At 30.2% G+C, this 15074-nt stretch overlaps 2 protein-coding genes across 2 annotated transcripts; one reads left to right on the top strand and one right to left on the bottom strand.

The window, feature by feature from the left end:
* The first annotated feature begins 603 nt into the window (after window positions 1–603).
* On the top strand, window positions 604–5967 carry LOC108340942 (ent-kaurenoic acid oxidase 2). The gene is made up of 8 exons (XM_017578517.2): window positions 604–1041; window positions 2492–2969; window positions 3959–4222; window positions 4383–4472; window positions 4558–4636; window positions 4868–4974; window positions 5082–5200; window positions 5444–5967. Exons 1-8 carry the CDS (start codon window positions 797–799, stop codon window positions 5532–5534), a joined length of 1473 nt encoding a protein of 490 aa, XP_017434006.1. The 5' UTR covers window positions 604–796; the 3' UTR covers window positions 5535–5967.
* A 3366-nt stretch (window positions 5968–9333) lies between these two features.
* LOC108341206 (ent-kaurenoic acid oxidase 2-like) lies at window positions 9334–14763 on the bottom strand. Its single transcript, XM_017578880.2, has 8 exons — window positions 14358–14763; window positions 12341–12824; window positions 10753–11019; window positions 10539–10628; window positions 10368–10446; window positions 10080–10186; window positions 9853–9971; window positions 9334–9716 (listed from the first exon to the last, which is right to left on the bottom strand). Exons 1-8 carry the CDS (start codon window positions 14582–14584, stop codon window positions 9623–9625), a joined length of 1467 nt encoding a protein of 488 aa, XP_017434369.1. The 5' UTR covers window positions 14585–14763; the 3' UTR covers window positions 9334–9622.
* Window positions 14764–15074: the final 311 nt, after the last annotated feature.

Below are 15074 nucleotides of genomic sequence, written 5' to 3' on the forward strand. Positions count from 1 at the left end.
GCAAACATGGCTCAGGGTGTCCACCATTAGTTGGGAGAAGAATTCTCAAAGACACAAACAACCATAACACAAACATAAAATTGTTTTCAGCATGTATCCTTGTTGACAACCCAAATTTTTGCTTATTCTTAAAACACTAGACTTATAGAAATACTAAATTAATCAATTGTATTGTCCACGATAAATAACAAACTTACGTCATTGAAAATAACAAACATTTATCAATTTCTTTTTTTAAAACCGGAGCTAGTGGAATCATTCCACATACACAGTATGAGTTGATTTGTAATTAGGTACAGAACAAAACAAAATACAGGAAAAGAAAGCCGGCCACCTCTGTCTATGTTCTATAACTTTACACAAATTCATTTTGGCCACTCAGTGCTCTCACCAAATTCACTTTATTTTTTTTTTCCAATCTCCTCATCCTCCCTCTCTCTCTCTCTCTCTCTCTCTCTCTCTCTCTCTCTCTCTCTCTCTCTCTCTCTCTCTCTCTCTCTCTCTCTCTCTCTCTCTCTCTCTCTCTCTCTCTCTCTCTCTCTCTCTCTCTCTCTCTCTCTCTCTCTCTCTCTCTCTCTCTCTCTCTCTCTCTCTCTCTCTCTCTCTCTCTCTCTCTCTCTCTCTCTCTCTCTCTCTCTCTCTCTCTCTCTCTCTCTCTCTCTCTCTCCACATCTCAAACCCCAAGTTTTCTTATAAATACAGAGAAAGATAGTGAGTGAGTGAGTGAGAGAGTTGTCTAAGTTGAGTGAGTATTGAGTCACTAGTCACTGTTGGGTGGCCTGAAGTTGAGTGATTGATGATGATGATGATGGTGATGGAGATGGGAACCATGTGGGTGGTCCTTGTGGTTGTGGCCATTGCTGGTGCTCTTTTAGTCCTCAAGAACTTAAATTGGTGGCTCTATGAATCCAAATTAGGTGTGAAGCAGTACTCTCTGCCTCCAGGTGACATGGGTTGGCCCTTCATTGGCAACATGTGGTCCTTCCTCAGAGCTTTCAAGTCCAAGGACCCTGATTCCTTCATCTCCTCCTTTGTTTCCAGGTAATTACCATTTACCAGTAGCAAGTAATTTTAACATTTATCATCCTCTGTATAAAAAAATGTTTTTGATACGTAGTTTTTTCATAAGCTTGTTGTTTGTTTAATGTTTACTACCTTTGAGGTGACTCTGTATTGTGACTTGTGATTGTGATGAATCTGAGAGGGCTAATGGATATCATGATCCTCACCTCATGCCACTGACACAACCACACCCCTAACCAAAGCTGCTACTGCTATTAGTGGTCCAGGAAACATAAGATAATGTACTTTTTCTACTTTATATCTAGTTTGGCACAAAAAGCTGCTGGTTCTTTGTGAAAGTGAAATTACCATTATGCTATCTTTTCAGTTTTGGAATTGCAGCATGACCCTTTTCAACCTTATGAAACAAACAAACCATTGATAGGGAATAAGAGAAGAGCTGCATCTGTTTGTCATTTTCACTGTACTTAACCTCCTTTTCTCTTTCTCACTCACAACATCGTCCAGAGTTTTCTTCTGCTATCTGACACTGACAGTGGCGCAAGAGCCACGATTTCTGGACTCTGATACTCCAACTTTCCCTTTCTAGCTTGTAATTTATAAATTTATTATGTATCAATTGCAATTTTAGAAAATCTTTAGCTTGAATTTTCTTATACTTTTTTTCAAAATACAAAATCTAAACATTAAACGTGAAATTTACGTTGAAAAATTATGATGCAATACGTGCAGTATATACGTTTTGATGTCCGGACACGTACGTCAGAATGTGCAGTCCATGTCAGCATGGGCCCTCCATGATTAAGATGGTCTATAAAGTATTATAATACATTTTAGAATTTTTTAAACATGATTAATTAAATGATAAAATCTACTAACAAATTGATTATACTGCTTATACTATGTGGGTAGAATTGTCTACTAGTAGTCTCATAGGATTAAAGTGGAAGAAGAGTTATAAATGAAAGTTCCAAGGAGAGAATAGTTCTCTCACTAACTCTTTTCCCCCACCAAGATTCTGCAATAAAATATTAATCCAGAGCGTTTCAAATCATGCCTATGTGTGATGATGTATGAAATACTGATACGTGGCATTTGCTTAGCTAACTAATGTTAAATATGTATAAGATACTTACTCTTGGATACATCCAAATGTTTCTGAGGTGAGCTATTCAGTGTTTGACACCACCTACCAACTAAATAAAGATTAACTTTAAAGCGGTTTACTTTTTTTATGATATGTATTTTGCTGTTAATAGGAGTGAGACAATCGTAATCTTTCAACGCATCAATGACAGAAGTATATTTATTCACTAACAATTATTTTTTTTTTACATATCTAATAGAATTATGATTATAACATGTTCTATGTATCCTAAATATGTGAACAATATATGTATCATATATCATATTGTGCATTATAGTTGGTGATACTAACGTTTTTTTATTGAAACAACAAATCATGAAGATTTGGACGAACTGGAATGTACAAGACCTTGATGTTTGGAAACCCAGGTATAATTGTGACGACACCTGAAACATGCAAAAGGGTGTTGACAGATGATGATAAATTCACTACTGGTTGGCCACGTTCTGCGATAGAGCTCATTGGGAAGAGGTCATTTATTTCAATGCCTTATGAAGAACACAAACGCCTCAGGCGTTTGACATCCTCTTCAATCAATGGCATGGAAGCTTTGTCCCTTTACTTGACATATATTGAAAAAAATGTGATAAGTTCATTGGAGACATGGGCCAACCTTGGACAAATTGAGTTTTTAACTGAGATCAGGAAACTTACTTTCAAAATCATTATGCATATTTTTCTTAGCTCAGAAAGTGAACCTATAATGGAGGCTTTGGAGAGGGAATACACAGCACTTAATTATGGAGTCAGAGCCATGCGGATTAATATTCCTGGATTTGCATACCACAAGGCATTCAAGGTAATTAACTTCAACATTAAGTGTGTTAAAACACCATATTTGGTGGTTTGATTTGAAAACTAGATAACAAGGATATAAAGAACTTTATTTAAGTTTTGCCTTGTATGAACCAAATAGCATGTTTGTTAGAATTTCCTTGCTTTTAATTTGAAAGAAATGGAGAATAGAGCTTGTCTTGTTGTATTAACCTCAAAGTATGAATTGGCGAATGATAAGGTTACTTTTCATCTTTTCAGGAAAAGCTTATTGATATTCTTATGTTTCATTTGTTTGATTTTGACTACATGATTTATAGTTTATGCAAAATTGAAACCATTTTAGGTAAAAGCAATCAATTTCAACCTACTAGACTAAAAACATGTGTTGATCTACCAGTTCCCCCCTGAGATCTTTGACGTTATAAGTAAGAGATTTCAGTATCTTCACAATAGAGTTGGAATTAGAGCATATTCTATCAAAGCTAACGTAAAACCAAGTAAAGTCTAAATTGTTTTGCTGTCAGTTTTAGAAAGAAGTGTCTTAGAATTTAAAGTGTTTGGTCTAACTCAACTTCAGACATATATGACATTAAGTTTCATCACTATACATTTGTTTGTGATTCAGTAAAGGTCCGACATTGGGTCTTGATATTATTAAAATGCTCTCAATATCACTAAGATTCTAATATTTTTTTATAATTTGAAATTTAAGTCCCAAAAGTTACTCAGAAAACATTTGTTTCTCACCTACATATTATTTTGACCATATCAGTAGTGATTGTGAGCAAAGTATGGCAAATTTTTTCATTCTTTTATTGTGGTCACCAAACAAGCATATTCTAGGATGCTTAAATCATCAATGAGATTGTCAGACTATTATATATGTTCCACATGAATCAGAAGTTCCATTCTGTCAGACTCTGATTGCAACATGAAGCAACAAAATATAGTCTATTCAAATCTTGCAGTTATACAGGTAGAACATCTTACCACTTGGTGCTTTTATTTTAGGCAAGGAAAAATCTAGTGGCCATATTTCAATCTATTGTGGACGAGAGAAGAAGCATAAGGAAGGGATATTTGCCTGGAAAAAACAGAGATATGATGGATGCTCTGATAGATGTTGCTGATGAGGATGGAAGAAAGTTGGGAGATGAGGACATCATTGATATCATGTTAATGTACTTGAATGCAGGCCACGAATCTTCAGGACACATTACCATGTGGGCAACCTTCTTCCTGCAAAAGCACCCAGAATATCTCCAGAAGGCCAAGGTAATAGGTTATTTGATTATCATAGTCCACCTAAATTTACAAATTACTAAGGCACAATAAACATGAACATTAATCACTTCATCTTGGAAAATGTATCCTTGTTCTACCCTCAATAGTAGAGTAAGATCAAAACTAACATTTATCTTTACGCCTTGAATAGGCAGAACAAGAAGAAATAGTACGGAGAAGGCCTCCAACACAGAAAGGGTTGACACTAAAGGAAGTTCGTGAAATGGATTTTCTTTACAAGGTAGGTAGCTATTGATCTGAAGTTAATATCAATATCTACTCTGTCAACTATTATAGTACATGTTTCTATTTTCCACATTGTTTAGGTGATTGATGAAACAATGCGTGTGATTACATTCTCACTAGTGGTCTTTCGGGAGGCAAAATCTGATGTCAATATCAATGGTCAGTCCGTGTTCTTCCTATTTATTTGTTGTCAGTATCAGAAATGAAAGAAGTGAAAAAACAAAGCTATACTCTTCTCCGTTGTTGAACTTAGTTTTGTATATTATATGATGGCAAGTGGCTAGTATGATATTTGTTCACTGCATGAATGTCGAAGAACATCATGGTGTGGTATTAAGTATAATCTTTCACTCGTGTTACAAAATATTAACCGTATATGGGGTGATACAGGGTACTTAATTCCAAAAGGTTGGAAAGCACTTGTGTGGTTCAGATCAGTTCACCTTGATCCTGAAATATATCCTAATCCAAAGGAATTTAACCCTTATAGATGGAATGTAAGTTCCCAAGCTTCATCTTTGCCTATTCTGAATTGAGTCATGCAGTCTGCAATTGTATATGTGGTTTATGGTTTAATTTTGAATTTGGTGATGCTTATTCACAGAAAGAACACAAAGCCGGAGAATTCCTTCCCTTTGGGGCAGGAAGCAGATTGTGTCCTGGGAATGATCTTGCCAAGATGGAAATAGCAGTTTTTCTTCATTATTTCCTTCTGAATTACCGGTGAACATTCTCACTCTACCATTGCATACATCACTTTTCCATAATAAGTTATATTTTACCATAGTTTGAGTACTATGATTGGACCTAAGTCTAATGTTTCTTTTCTTGCTCATTCTAGCAATAGCAGATTGCTGAGTAAACTGTTACACATAAGCAAGTTAATCACTTATGAATCAAATGGGAAAAACATTGAAATTTGAGTTTTTTTTAACTGAAGTTTTGTGTTACTTTTTTATTCAACAGTTTTGAACAGAAAAATCCTAATTGTCCTGTGAGATACTTACCACATACAAGGCCCATGGACAATTGCTTGGGAAGGGTGAAGAAATGTTGATCTACAACAACCTGAGAGCTGTAGTATATATGGCTCTTTTCAATTTGAAATTCTGTCTCCATGTTATCTTCCTCAGATAAATGCTTGCAGATCCAGTCTAAGCTAAGTTGACATGGCTTCAACAAAAAAAGGAAAAAAAAAAAAGTTTTTCACAGTACATACAAATAAGTATATTTTCCAATTCTGCATCTTTCATATTCTCTTTAAGCACTAGCTAGGAAGTCTTCTGTCATATCTAAATGTTCTGACAAATGAACAAAAGAACTTTGTCTCATTAGGTATTTGTCCAATTTTTTGTGCATTAGACTGTTTAAAATTGAAAAATAATGTATGATTGAACCGAATTCCAGATATGTATTGTAGGTAAAATAATGATGTTCCAATTCAGAATAGCCAAGAACCTGAAGGTGACATTGATCATGTCACACGATAACCTCCAATCAGCATATTTGATAAAGCTAACTCAAAGGATAACTGAAAATTAAAAAACTAAACTAAAAGAGTTTACAAAATTAGTTAAAAGTTATAACATTCTTTTTCTTTTCACTATCAATTGTTAGACTTCAAAATTCAAAGTTCTTTCATATTTGTCACATATTTTTTTCTCTTATCACGTCTTTAAGTACACATTTTTTTTCTTTGTATAGTTTTGTTCAAAGAGTGTATTGCATTTTAATAAACACAAACCTTAAATTTAATTATTCAAATATAGTTTTTAAAATAAATATTTTATTATTTCTATTCTTTTTCAAATATTTTTTATTTATTGTTTACTTTTTAATATGAAAATGTTTGATTCTCAATTTTAAATATTTAAATATGTAAATTTATAGTTAACTTGATAACATGTAAAAGTTTTTGACACCAATTATTTTAGATATTTTATTTTAGTTCAACAATAGAAATATATCAAATAAAAAATTATGACTTTTTTATTTTGGTTATCAACCGAAATATAAATTTTCACATTAGACTTTAGTGTTTTTTAATAATCGAAACTTATTTCCTTTCTGATTTTAAAAATAATTTAATTTTAAATGTATTAATCTTTGTATCTAATACTCTTAAAATTAAATTATTTTTAAAATAAAAAATATAATTTTTTTATTAAAAAATTGAAACTTAATACTTTTAAAATCAGAATAGTATTCGATTATTTAAATAAGTGAAACCTAATACGTTTAAAATTAAATTACTTTTAAAATTAGAAAAAAAAATAATCTTCCGTTATTACTAAAAAGCTTGCATATTCGGTTTGCTTTTATGTTTAGTTTCGTGTTTTATTTAAAGATATTTATTTTACTAAAAAAAATCATTCACATAATTGATTATTTCTATTTTTATTAATAAATATTTAAAATTTATGACATTGTTATTTTATTTTCTAATCTAATTTAATATTTAGCTAACTAGATTTTTTTTTTCTTTTTTGATATTTGGATTGAAGGAAGAATATTTATATCTTTTAGAATTGAATCTATAATAATATTATGCTTATTTTGTTCTATTTTTTGAAGTAATGTATGTATTTAATTAATATTTAAAGTAATAGTATAAATAGTGATCTTACCTATAGAAAGAGATGAGACGAAGTTAGGCATTTTTTTTCTCCACCTCCATAAAAATGATGAAAATGGAAATTAACTTTTAGTTAAAAATGGAGGAGAGATACTAAAACCACAGTAATCCGCAACCAAAATAGATTTTTAAGTATGGCCAACACAAAAAAAAAAAGTCTATACATAAGAAAAATTAATATATTAGTCTTAAACATGCACGGTTCAAAGGTTTGAGCATCTTAAAATAAATTTAAGAATGTATTATTTTTATTATAATTTTATTTAAAATTTACCTTTTGAATTTTTTTATGTTATTTTCCTTAAAAGCTTAAAACAATTAGTAATAAAAAAAATTTCGAAACGTTTTTTTTTCTTGAAAGCCTAAAACAATTAGTAAAAGAAATAATGTTTCTTTCTAATCATTCCACATTTTTCCTTGCAACCTATATTTTTTTAAAATTTCAAAACTATTTTCGCATTTCAAAAAACTTTATACCTTAAATTTTTGAAAAAAAATTCAATAAATTTTTAAATTTGTTGAAGGAATTTTTCTTCAACGAATTTTTTTAAAATTTTGTTTTTCAATGAATTTTGAAATTCGAAGGAATTTTCAACGGATTTGAAATTTGTTGAAGAATGATATTTTTAAAATGTAGGGGTAGAGTAACAAGAGTGAAGAAATGCAGGAAGAAACACTATAAAAGAAAAGACTTTTCTAAACAAGAATTTTACATGGGCCTTGAGCTTGTCCTCGTCTAGAATAGGCTTTTTAGGTATTGCCATCGTGGTTATTGTAGCTATGAATGAAATATTGGTGGAGCGTTGTGGTGCACTTCTTTTTTAATTATCTCAAACTAATTTTTTAAAATAATATTGATCTATTTCTTTATCATAACAACTAGTACAATTTTTCTTATTTAATTTTAATTTTTTTAACGTAATAATTTATTTAATATAAACCACACTTTACAGGGGGAAATAGGGAAGATAATAAGTGACATTTTAATTGCATAAAGTTTATTGACACTTTTATAATAGTCTAAATTATTTGGGAATAATTCAGGAAACAAGAAAATAGCTTACGAGATTATTATACAAAGTGCTTGTATATTGAACAAAGAATTTATTAATTACAATTAAAAAATAAAGAAAATTTATATTGACGATAAATAAACAGAAAAACACAATAAAATTAAAATAAATTATACTGTTACAAGCTCACATAGTTTTATAGCTTTTAAAAAACCTTCTAAACTACATTTATTGTGATGTTTTGTTTTTATCTCCATCATTTGTTATGAACGTTTTACTACCTTTCCTTAAAATTACTTGGGAGATAGCTATATGTAATTGTAATTATCAGTAAGAAAATATATACTATTTCTATTTACCATGAAGTCTAGCTTGAATATATGGAGAACAGTTTTGAATTTTAGATCAAATTTTACCACCAATATATTTTTAATTAAATATTGGTTTACCTTGTCGTAAATTTAATTTAAATCATATGTTTTTATGTAATTAATGTTTACAATATAAATTATTATAAACATTATGTTTTATTACAGTCGGTGAATTATATTTGGATGTATTTTAATATGATTAATGATATTAAAAGAATATTACTCAGAACTAATTTTCAACTAGATATGTACATTGAAGATTTCGACATTGGGTATTCTTTTTTTTTTCTTCTAATTAAAATTTTTATTTTTTAACAATTTAATTTCGTGAAATATTATTTTTAGTCTTTGATATTAGATAACTTGATAAATAGTAGTTTGATAATGTCATAAAAAATGATTTATCAATATTTATTACATGGATCTAATTAAGTAATATGACTTATTTAGAACTTATAAAAAAAGTAATTTTTTAGTCCTTTAATTTTGATATATTATTTCTTTAGTACTTTAATTAAAAATATCATCTTTTTTATTTTATTTTATATTATCTAATACTATTTTTAATTTCTGGATTTAAATAATGCTAATTAGGTGTCTTTTGTGTTATTATTCTTCAAGGTGATAGCAAGTTAAAAAAAATAACCGTTTGCCTAGTAAACACTTTCACAAACACAAACTCAAACTATCTGATATGAATGTTTTAAGAAGAATATGTAAATATTAATTATTAATTTAAATTTTTGTAAAGTTTATATTAATTAGGTTGTTGAGTTGTATATGTATTTTTGAATTGAGCTATGTCTAGGATGTTCAGTATTTAGGTGGAAGTTGGTGTTTCATATAACTAGTGCTTACATTTCTCATAGTGTTGTTTACATGCAAACATTCTTTTTATGAGTAGCTACTACCAAATAAACATAAATTTATAGAATCCTTAGTTTATTGAGGCAGTTTGATAAACCTGACAAGACAGCAACAAGAAATGAAAGTTTGATACGATGAAGAAATAAGTTTCATTAGATTAGATCCCTGCTCTTATTGATGTGAAGCTTGATAGGAAGAAGAGACATTGTGACATGCTCCCACTCTTCTTCCATGCAAGGATCTATGTAGCAGACCATAATTACTTCGCTTTGTTGATCCTTGCCATGCAGTTGTCAATGGGTCTTGGGTGAGGAAGGAATCTCATAGGGGCAAGTGGATTAAGGCGTTCAAGCCTGTGACAGACATATATAACTCAGATTTCCACCTCTTGATGGTAAAATAAAATAAGATTAAATATCTTTTATTCCTTAAATTTTAAGATAAAATTTTAATTATTAAAAAGTGGCTTGAAAAGGGAAATATGTTTACTCGTAATTCAGCAGAAAATGATGAAGGAAAACTGAGATTTCCAGTTTGGCAAGGTCATTTCCGGGGCAAAATCTGCTTCCTGCTCCAAACGGAAGAAATTCTCCAGCCTTGTGCAATTCCTTTGTTTCACATGATAAACTTTCCATCAAAATTCAACAAAACACATACAATCATATAATTAATCTGTTCAATTCAAATCAGCTGTCAACTAAATCTCTGCAACTTACGTTCCATCTCTCAGGATTAAACTCTTTTGGATTAGGATATATCTCGGGATCAAGGTGAACAGACCTGAACCAGACCATTACTTTCCAACCCTTTGGAACCAAGTAACCTGAAACATGAACATCCAGTTAGTGTATATATGTCTATAGTGCTATAAATAAAATATTTTAAGCTATGTTGTGCTAATATCTAGCTACAGCATAACTATAAAGTCTTCATTATTCATAATACAAGTAGATTATTCTAATATTCATTGGAATGATAAATTATGACTGAATACAGAAAGTAACCATTGATATTGACATCAGATTTTGCCTCCCGAAAGACCGTAAGTGAGAATGAGATCAGTCGCAGTGTTTCATCAATCACCTTTGCAATGTAAACGAATCAAAAACGTGTTATAATCACAATACATCAATTATAAGTTGAAAGTAACCTTTGATCATCCATTTATTTTCTACCTTGGATAGATATTCCATCTTCCGAACTTCTGCTAATGACAACCCTTTCTGCGTTGGAGGCCTTTTCTTTAGAATTTGTTCTTGTTCTTCCTGTTTAAGCAAATGAATAATGCTGAGAAGTAAAGTTGAATTTGTTAACGCAGACCTATTGAGGGTGATATTGTAAATGCACATGAGTTAACGATAATTAAGAAATTTGTTACATAGTTGATACCTTAGCCTTCTTAAAGTATTGTGGATGAGTTTGGAGGAAATAGGTTGCCCACATGGTAATATGTCCTGATGATTCATGACCAGCATTCAAGTACATCAACAAGATATCAGTGATGTCATCAACACTCAATTTCTTTCCATTTTCATCTTCAACATCTATCAAAGCATTCATCATATCTTTAGCCTTTTTTCTGGGAAACTTTTCCTTCCTTTCTTTTATTCGTTTATCCACAACAGGATGAAATATGGCCACCAGATTTTTTCTTGCCTGAAATTATAAAATGTTAATTCATAACATAACATGTTGCATTGCATCTAAAGAAGCACTTCAAGGTTTAATTTCTCAGGCAGTAAGTTACATATCAGCATTTGTCTTCCATTGGAAGGTACTTCTGGTTCATTTGGAAAACAAAGTCAAGAATACGAGAATTCTATCAATAACATTCTGCATTTTTTTTATATGAGAAATGAACAAATTAAATTAACACTGACAAACTATATTTACTTTACTATAGTATTCCTTCGAACTACGATATTGATTATTTAATAGTGTAGTTTTTAATGATATTGATTATTTACAACATTCGTAATTCTGCTTGAACATTTCAGTTATGTTTTTAGATATTTATAAATTGATTTAAGATTGTTTTGAACTTTGATATGCAATTAAGTAAATATGTATGGATTTAAAATAATGTTGGACAATTTCTTTGGTGTTAACTATAGCCATCCTAATTAGTTGTGATTTAAATTATATGTGATATTTTACTAAATGTAAGTTATTAAAAGATAAAAAAAATATATGTACGATAATAGTTTTTACTCACTTAAATAGTCATAAAGTATTCACAAAAGATTTAAAAATAAAAGGTAAATATAATAATTATTTTATTAAGAATATTATCCTGGGACAATATATGAATATGGTTTTAGCTATATTCATCATCAAAGTTAAAATGAGAATTTTAAATGATGGGATTTTTTATAGAGAGATTTATTAAGTTTGATTATATATATATATATATATATATATATATATATATTAAAAGTATTTAAAATTACTTTTAACTAAAAACATTAAAGTAATATTAAAATAATGAGTTTATGAAATTTTTTTATATGATTTACTTTTTTTATTTATTTAATATAAAACTTTGACTTATATTTAAATTATTTTCTAACGATAAATTAATGACAACTCTAACCTTTCATAAAATTTCTTTTTTGTGATAATTTTATGTTAAAAACTATTTCAAAAGATTATTTTAATCTATTAAAAAGTATGTTTGTCTTTATGATTAATGAAAATAACTATATCTTTTAAATTGATTTTATTCACATTTATTAAATATTGTAAGCAGATAGATATTATCCAAATAGATAGATTTTATATCTAATTTAATTTTATATAAAACTTTAGAATTATATTTATACATATTAATCTTACAAAATAAGTTATTGAAATTTTTTAATTAAATTAAGATATTTAAATTAGTTAAAACTTCTTTATATTTAAGACAATTAAATATGATTATTTTTCTGTATTTAAATATAGACTTATTTGATACAAATTGAATACATGAAGTTACCTTAACTGCTGTATAAAATCCAAATCCAGGAAGGTTAACTGCCATAGCTCTAAGTCCATAATTAACTGCAGTAAATTCTTTTTCTAAACTCTCCATAGCATGTGCATCTTCTTTTCCTTCACCAAGAAAAATATGTGTAATGATGTTGAAAGTAAGCTTTCGCAGTTCAGTCAAAAACTCAATATCTCCCATGGTGGTCCATTTCTCCAATGAACTTATCACAGCTTCTTCAATATATGTAATGTAAACGGATAGTGCTTCATAGCCATTGATGGAAGCAGATGTTAGACGTCTAAGGTGTTTGTGTTCTTCGTAGGATATTGAAATGAAAGACTTTTTTCCCATCAACTCTACTGTGGCACGAGGCCATCCAACAGTGAATTTGCCATCATCTGTCAACACCCTTTTGCATGCTTCCGGTGTTGTGACTATCACACTTGGATTTCCAAACATCAATGCCTTGTATATCCCAGTTTTTCCATATCTGCATTGTTCATTGAATGTAAATGTGTGTTACACTTATGCATCAAGTTCATGGTTTATGCCAGCATGAAATGATCAACTATATGTTCAGCTTTTTACTGAGGTTATCTTGAAGATTACAGAAAAAAGAAATTTGTGACACAATTACTTAGAAAACAGTCATCTAATACAAACTGTTAAAACTTAATTAATAAAATACTTTATACTGATGAGGTCCTAATGCTATCAACAAGTTTCACCAACAAGAATAAAGGAATAAGCCAGAAGAGAAAATAAGAAAAGAGAGTAGAGTTGGTAAATATATATTAAAAAAAAAAAGAAGGAAAGACACTTATCTACAGGAGATTAAAAGTTGACGTCACAGGCTTCTACAATTGTTGGAAAAGTTGACGTCACAAGCTTCTACTATTTTTGGAAGTCCCACGTCGACTAGAGATAAGGCCAAAATATAATATATAAGTGAGGTGCAAACCTCACTTTACAAGTCGGTTTTGTGGGGTTGAGTTAGAATTAAAAACCCACCTTCTAATATGGTATCAGAGCCTATTCCACTCGCTATCGGACCGTTATCGGATCACCCAATTTCTACGCACGAGATGAGGTGCAAACCTCACCTTACAAGCCGGTCCAAACAAAACAAAACACTTTTGTTTTGATCCAAACAAAACAAACACTTTTGTAAAAAGAAAAAAATCATTTCAAATAGTGTACAGATTTTTGTTTTGATCCAAACAAAACAAACACTTTTGTTTTGAAACCTGCACATGATGCTTGGTGTAGTGTCCCTCATACAGAAGGAGACAAAAACCACCGAAACAATATTATCTTATGCTGCAGTTCTTGGACTGCACTGAACCATACTCATCATGAGAGCCTTACATTCACTGTCACTTTGTGATGAGACCACAACGTCAAAAACAAAACAGACAAATGAATATATTCTTTCAAATACAGTAAACTGGTATGTGCTTTCAAAACATCAGTAAAATTTATGTACGGGACTGTAATAGAATAGAAACTAATACATTGTCCATATCTTTCCGTAGCCAAAATTGAGAACCAAAATTTAGATCAAGAAATCAAAGATGTTAATTAGCATGTGTTTAGCAAAAGAAAATGTCAGTTTATGTGGCAAATATGATACGCAGTGAACTTTATTCTCTGGATCAAAAGCAAATGAGAGCAATCATGGGACAGTGTTTAAGTTTTGACAAACTGAGATTAGTCAAACGGTGGAGAATTTAAATAATACGTTTGATTGTAAATATATATGAATCTAAGTTTATATTTTATCGACATAATTGAACACTAGTCTATTGAACACTAGAAGATGTTATTGTGTTGAATCTTTCCGTGCCCTCAAAAGAACCATTAGAGATCTTACCAGTGGATTGTTCCCATAACATGCATGAGATCATAAGTTATAATGATGTCATGACTGAGATTTTAATAGTGAAGAGTTTGGATAATCTGCAGAGATATTTTGAGTGCAGAAAATGCAAAGAAAAAGAGTAGTGAAGAGTGAATGGTATACCTGGTGTAAAAGGAGTCCATGAAGGACTCAGGGTTATTGGTCTTTAAAGCACTAAAGAAGGACCACATGTTGCCGATTAAGGGCCACCCCATATGACCAGGGGGGAGAAAGTATTGTTTTTCACCCAGTTTCTGTTCATAGAGAAACCAGTTTACATTTCTCAGCAGAAATCTTAGGACAAGAAGAGCACCAAAAACATAGAGTAGCCACATTGAACCACCTTCCATGATCAACACAGACCAGAATTTTCACTCTCTTTCTGTGCAATATTCGCCTAAGGATGGAGTGGAGACAAAATGGAATGCAGGAACAGTAGTGACCAAACTTTCTTATTTATTTCTAAGAAAAGGATAATTTTGGAAAATTAAAGTGTTCAGAAGTGAACATAGATATCAAATGTTTGGTTTAGAGAACATGGCAAAGAGGAGATATTGGGCTGTTTATGAAAAGAGAGAAGAGTTTTCAATTAACTTTTATAACTTATATTGGATTGGAATCTTTAGATATTATTATGTCATAAGAAAAAGTCTTACCAAATTTTAAGATTAAGTACTAATGATATGACTTGTTAGAACTTCTAAGAGATTTTTATGATTAAGATTTTGTAATTTCAATTTTAATGAATTTTATATAATAAAAATTTAAAATATTTGAAATAATTTTAAAGATTTATGAGATTGGAAAGAAATTTATCATTTTTACAAATTGTTTACAATT

This window comes from Vigna angularis, chromosome 6 (assembly GCF_016808095.1).
Source record: "Vigna angularis cultivar LongXiaoDou No.4 chromosome 6, ASM1680809v1, whole genome shotgun sequence".
NCBI classification, from domain to species: Eukaryota; Viridiplantae; Streptophyta; class Magnoliopsida; order Fabales; family Fabaceae; genus Vigna; species Vigna angularis.